Below are 6,513 nucleotides of genomic sequence, written 5' to 3'. Positions count from 1 at the left end.
TTATAGTAAAAATTCCTGCAAAACTTTTTTAGTCTATTTGAATTTCTTATTTTTTCAACTCTTCCCATTCTGTGGGTACTAAGAGGGCTCTTTTTAGCAAGTCCATTATGGCTTCGGTCAGGCCCCATTGTGGGCCTGACCGAATGGGGAACCTGATGGGGCGGCCGGGTGGTGAGGGAAGGAACACGACATATCCGGACGGACCACCCCCGAAAAATTGTTGGGGAATTTTCGACCCGTCCCTCTCGATATTTTGCTCTGGGGACCCTGGATCACCCAGAGAGATAGGCTGTCACCTTCGCCGCTCGGTTATCCGGCCGGCCAAATTTCTGATTGCACCGCTTCCCCTATGTATAAAAAATCTGAGCTGACTGTTTATTTTATATCAAATTTATTTTTGAAAATTTAAGCAAATTACGATCATAATACAAATAGTTATACCTGTATATATATATGAAACTTTTATTTTTTTTAATGGTTACATAAATGGTATTTAATTTGAAAAAGAATAGTTTTAATGAAAGCATTTTGCATTTTATTAATTTAAATATTTTATTAAATAATAAACATATTAATAAATATAAATAAAAAAACTATATATTTCTACATATTTGTAAACAGTATTTTGATTCCTATTTCAAACATAAGGTGGTGCAATTTTCAAAATATTAGAAAATTTTTCCCTCGTGTAAACGGCAAGTCGGAGCTACAATGGGAAAAAAGAGGAAAAATGTATCTACGGAGGAAAAGAAAGAACCTGAACTACCCCCAGCTGTACGAAGTTCGGACGAACCACCAGTTAAAAAGGTAACAAAAGAATAAAAACCGAATCAGTCGATATAAACACGTCATAAACCAGCAATTGCTTTTAAGAAATGGCCACGTGGTTTGGTAGTACTTGAATTATTCACATTGACTAGTCGTCATTTTCTATCGTATATACTTTATAAGACAAAATTGATATACTAACGTCGTTTTTATTATAATTGAATATGATCGCGAATATATTTTAATAAAGTAAAATATAAAATTAAACATGTTTTATGTATGATCATGAGAAAGAATTAGGGTAACTGGTAATTATTTAGAATCTCCACATTGCGCGTTTTTCTGAATTCTTTTTAAAGAGGCATATTTGATAGACATTTCCAAAATATATAGAATATTTTTGGGGGTGACCCATATAAAAAGTGTCTTAAAGAAAAAATTAAGGGGGAGATCGAACNTATTATTCATATCTATGTTGGAGATACATATATTAATGTCTTAATGTTGTATAAATAAATTTAGAAAACTTCTATTAATCAAAATTAATTTACATATATCCAATATGAAAGATTGTCATAATAATTAATTGCCATTGTCTATTCAAGGATAATAAAAACAAATTGAAGACAATAAAAATGCTTTATTTAACAATATTCTTTTTTATAAATTATCAAAGCAATTTTCAAAATATTAGAAAATTTTTCCCTCGTGTAAACGGCAAGTCGGAGCTACAATGGGAAAAAAGAGGAAAAATGTATCTACGGAGGAAAAGAAAGAACCTGAACTACCCCCAGCTGTACGAAGTTCGGACGAACCACCAGTTAAAAAGGTAACAAAAGAATAAAAACCGAATCAGTCGATATAAACACGTCATAAACCAGCAATTGCTTTTAAGAAATGGCCACGTGGTTTGGTAGTACTTGAATTATTCACATTGACTAGTCGTCATTTTCTATCGTATATACTTTATAAGACAAAATTGATATACTAACGTCGTTTTTATTATAATTGAATATGATCGCGAATATATTTTAATAAAGTAAAATATAAAATTAAACATGTTTTATGTATGATCATGAGAAAGAATTAGGGTAACTGGTAATTATTTAGAATCTCCACATTGCGCGTTTTTCTGAATTCTTTTTAAAGAGGCATATTTGATAGACATTTCCAAAATATATAGAATATTTTTGGGGGTGACCCATATAAAAAGTGTCTTAAAGAAAAAATTAAGGGGGAGATCGAACAGTGCAGTTGGTATGCAGACACAATTTTTTCTTTACCTATAGCAGTTTTCATAAGGGTCTCCCCTTGTGTTTTGGAAATATCTATCAAGTATATATCTTTTAAAAAATCCAGAAAAAAAATGTCATGTAGACAGTGTCATATTATAGCTTCATGGGAGCTCAGGCAAATTTGAAATAGGGGGTAATTATAAAGTTTCTTACCATTATACATTTGTTTTTTTAAACAACATTTCTGAAACACACAGAATTATTTGGTGCTGATCCAGATAAAAAAAACACTATAAACAAAACCAAAAAAACTATAATTGTTCCATTCCTTTAATAAAACAAACAGCATCAGGTTTTAACAAATACAATTTGGACATTTAAACCAATAGTTATGTATTTATCTATTTTAAATAGGTTTGTATTTAATTTATATTTTACAATATTTATTTATTTAAAAACAATATACTTATATTCTTATATCACATATCCCAATTTTAAGAAATATAAATTTGATTTTGGAATTTCACATTTTAAATACAAAAAAGCTCCTGGAATGCTGTTAGAATTATCAATTTAAATGTTCAAACTATATTTGTTAAAACTTGATGCTGGCCCCTAAATATGGTTGAAAACTTTGTTTTAATAAAGGAGTGGTACTGAAAAAAATGTGCAACAAGTTTTTTAATATAAAGACTATAAGTATTAATTTTCTTTTTAAATATTTATATTAGATATTTATCAGTTCTTAATAAAATTTTAGGGTAAATGGACAAACAAGCAAAGAGTTTTGATTTTTTCTTCAAGAGGAATTACATATCGAGATAGACATCTTATGCAAAATTTAAGAACTCTCTTACCACATTCCAAATCAGGTTTGTTAAATATTAATGCTTATTATAAATAAATACCATTTTTTATAAATATTAGTCTTTAATTTTAAGATATCTATTTTTCAATGATTTTGTTAACTAATAAATTAAAAATAGTATTCTTGTATGTAAAGGAATTGGGATATTTTTAAATGTGTTTGAAAATTTTCTGTCTCATATATAAATCACAAAGATAAAACAATTTTAACTGTTAGAGGTTTTAAAAATAAATAAATAAATATATGTTTCTCAATTGTAGCTTTTTCAAGTTTTATACTTCATCTTTAGAAGAAGCATTAAATTCCAGTAAAATAAAATTGAAAATTCAAAATAATAATAAAATAATAATAATAATAATAAAATTTTAAAATATTTTTAATCATTACATTAGTAGAGTATGCCAATTGTCTGAAAAGATGTACAGTACAGCGATAATGGCAGTTTATGCTTATTCCTCATTATTTTGTTCCTTATATTTTTTTATTTTCATCCCCTTATAAGCAATGAAGAAATAAAATATGTCATAACCACAGATGAGTGTGGAAGTGAGGAAAACAAAGAAGTTGACACCAGATGCAAAACCATAATTCATTATGATGAAATTCAATGCATTGAAATGCATTTCAATGCTATTAAAATGCATTGAAAGGTTTGAAATTCAGGAAGAAGCAGAGACAATACATGTTGTACTCCTTTTCCATTAATTTATAAAGAAATATAGTTAAAAACAAATTAAGCTTAATTCTTAAAAAAAAATCACTAAGTTTTTGTTTTTATTATTCATATCTATGTTGGAGATACATATATTAATGTCTTAATGTTGTATAAATAAATTTAGAAAACTTCTATTAATCAAAATTAATTTACATATATCCAATATGAAAGATTGTCATAATAATTAATTGCCATTGTCTATTCAAGGATAATAAAAACAAATTGAAGACAATAAAAATGCTTTATTTAACAATATTCTTTTTTATAAATTATCAAAATGCATTTTGGCTGTATTAACTTTAAGCCTTCTTTAGTTCTGAAATAAAATTTACAAATTATTTTAGTACAATTTAAATGACATTTGAAACAAAGTACAAAACATACAAGAAGTTTATAGCAATAGACTTAGAGAAACAACAATTATCTGACATTACAACAATACCAGTACACCATATATATAACCATATATATATATATGGTAAGGATTGCTACCAATAATTTATTTACAGTACAATAAAATTACAAATGTACTTTAAATGGTTCTTTTAGAATTTTATTTCTTAAGATTATTTTTCTTTACTAAACTTTGACAAAAAAAATTACACTTTGATGTAGATTCTACATATTTATTGCAGGTTGAGACGTAGGTATGATGTTTCTCCAACAGTCATCTAATTTACATCCTGTGTTTTGATTAACTAAATTTTTATTTTTTACAAACTTATACTGTTCTTTAATTCTTCTTTTAATAATGTTTTTTTCTCTATGCAATATTTTAATACTTGTTTTATCAATGTTACATTTGCTATTTTCAATATGTTTGTACCAAGAAGAATCTTTATATTTCAGTCTAATAGTGGCTTTATGTTCTTTAATACAAGTTTTTAATTTCCTTTTAGTTTCACCTACATAAAATAATTTGTAAATATTTTAGAACTGAAGAGGGCTTAAAGTTAATAAAGCTGAAATGCATTTCGATAATTTATGAAAAAGAATATTGTTAAATAAAGCATTTTTATTGTCCTTGGATAGACAGTGACAATTGAAGCATATTATGACAAGATTATCATATTGGATATAAGTAAATTAATTTTGGCATATTTGGTGGCCATCCTGTGGATATAAGGTGACTTTATTATTTGTCTTATTTAATCTATTTTAATTCCATTAATCATCTTTTCAGAAGGAAAAAAAAGAAGAAAAAATGTTACAAATACATATATTAGGAGTCGAAGCTTTATTAGGAAAATGTTTTTGGGAGCACTCTGTCCCATCTTTAGTCCCAAATATTCAAAATAGGAAATTGAAATGAGAACATATATTCAATGAGCAATTATTTATTGTGACATTGTCACAATACTGGGCTGCAATTTTTAATTGTATTCTTAATTTATTTAATTTAAAATATATGCTCTTCACCTCAAGTTTGACCTAAACACAAGTTAAAAGTTTGTAAAATGTGTTTTTATAATAGTTCAAATCTTCATTTCTTGGATTTTAAATTCAAGTTTAAAAAATATAAAATGTCACAGAGGTACAAAAAAACTTTTTTTTTGTTGTTTTTTTCTGTCATTTTAATATAACAGTGACAGTCCACAAACACTTGTCACATATGATGTATGTGAAACTTGAATGGTACTTCTGTAACCATAGGTGAGGGTTGGGGTCACTGACTTTCCTTTCCTCTGTTTAAGCAGGTAAGAAGAGGAGCATTGTGTTTAATGGCTTCCAAATGTGGAGATCAATATACTGTATGGTGTGGGGTTCATAGAAAAGTTTTTCTAAGAATATTTCCAAGCCTTTCTCACACAAGGGAAAATGGGTTAGGGGACATTATATGTTTATGGAACCAAAGGGTGGTGGTTCAAGAGAATTTGAGAATCATTGCTTTATAATAAATCTGATATTGCAATACATTTCTAATTGTTCTGAATAGTATTCACATTATAATAATTAAAATAATCTACAATCATTAAAATTAATTAATTTGATTACTTTCAAATATTTTGGACTTTCAAAAAAATTCAGTCAATTACAATTATAACCATGTAGTAAGTACATGATTATAAATTAACTATTAAACTAAATATTGCTGGAATTTAATGTAAATACAATGGGTGATTGGTTAATGAACATAATCTGTTCCAAGACTTTGTTCACTATCCGAATTGTTCATTAACCGATTATTGATTTACCATAGGTTTCTATGGGAATTTGATTAATTTGTTCTGGAGACCCCCAAAAAATAAAAAATATATACTTTCTTACTACGTTTATTCATATGTAATAATAAAAATACATATATACACAGTCTTGCATTTTTATTAGTCATGTTTTTTTCATTTGTGGTGGTTAAAGAATCTGTCCAATGTCAATTGCTTTTCTGTCTTCTTCATGATTTTTCAGAAGTAATTAATAGCATTGTAATTGTAGAGATCCCTAGGCCTATTAACCTCAACCTGGTTTGGATGCCATTTTAAGACCGCTGTTCTGACACTTCTTCAAAAGATCTTTAATAGCAGATATCGGCATAAATTTGCATTTTCAGAAGAAAATGTAAAAGAATTGTTTCTGTCAGAAATATAAAAGGCTGGAATTACAAGGGAGAGTTTCAAAGTTTGGGGGAATACTATCCAATCAGTATATACTGCGTAGAACGTCGGTGTCAATGTATCCCACGCTCAGAAAAGTTTCAAATTGTTGTCTGAAGACAAAGGAAGACCAACCAGTATTCATTATTTTATATCACTTCTTCTTGTGTTTGTTCAGTGAAGTGTTTGTTATCCAATTTGTTCGTTAACCAATCACTCACTGTATTCGTAAAAGATTATTTTTTAAACTATAGTGTTATGGTATACATTTTGAGAGTAAATATCTTTTCATATTTAAGTTGTTTAGAAAATTGAAAATTGATTAAATATTCATGG

The 6,513-nt window shown here is 27.5% G+C and overlaps 1 protein-coding gene across 2 annotated transcripts in view; it reads left to right on the top strand.

Annotated features, from left to right (window-relative positions):
- Window positions 1-648: 648 nt before the first annotated feature.
- LOC111629056 (ribosome biogenesis protein BRX1 homolog) overlaps window positions 649-6,513 on the top strand; it is a 29,638-nt gene continuing 23,773 nt past the window's right edge. The window contains exons 1-2 of one of the 2 annotated variants that reach the window (XM_023373017.1): window positions 649-807; window positions 2,764-2,875. In XM_023373017.1, the coding sequence (XP_023228785.1) occupies window positions 712-807; window positions 2,764-2,875 (208 nt within the window). In that variant the 5' untranslated portion in view covers window positions 649-711. Of the gene's footprint in view, window positions 808-1,449; window positions 1,598-2,763; window positions 2,876-6,513 lie in introns of those variants that run through there. The other variant, XM_023372951.1, reaches the window with a different exon arrangement.

Source organism: Centruroides sculpturatus, unplaced genomic scaffold, assembly GCF_000671375.1.
Source record: "Centruroides sculpturatus isolate CEXI.00-Female unplaced genomic scaffold, Cexi_2.0 scaffold93, whole genome shotgun sequence".
Lineage (NCBI taxonomy): Eukaryota > Metazoa > Arthropoda > Arachnida > Scorpiones > Buthidae > Centruroides > Centruroides sculpturatus.
The sequence above is the reverse complement of the archived record's forward strand: the minus strand, read 5'-3'. Positions and strand labels throughout refer to the sequence as shown.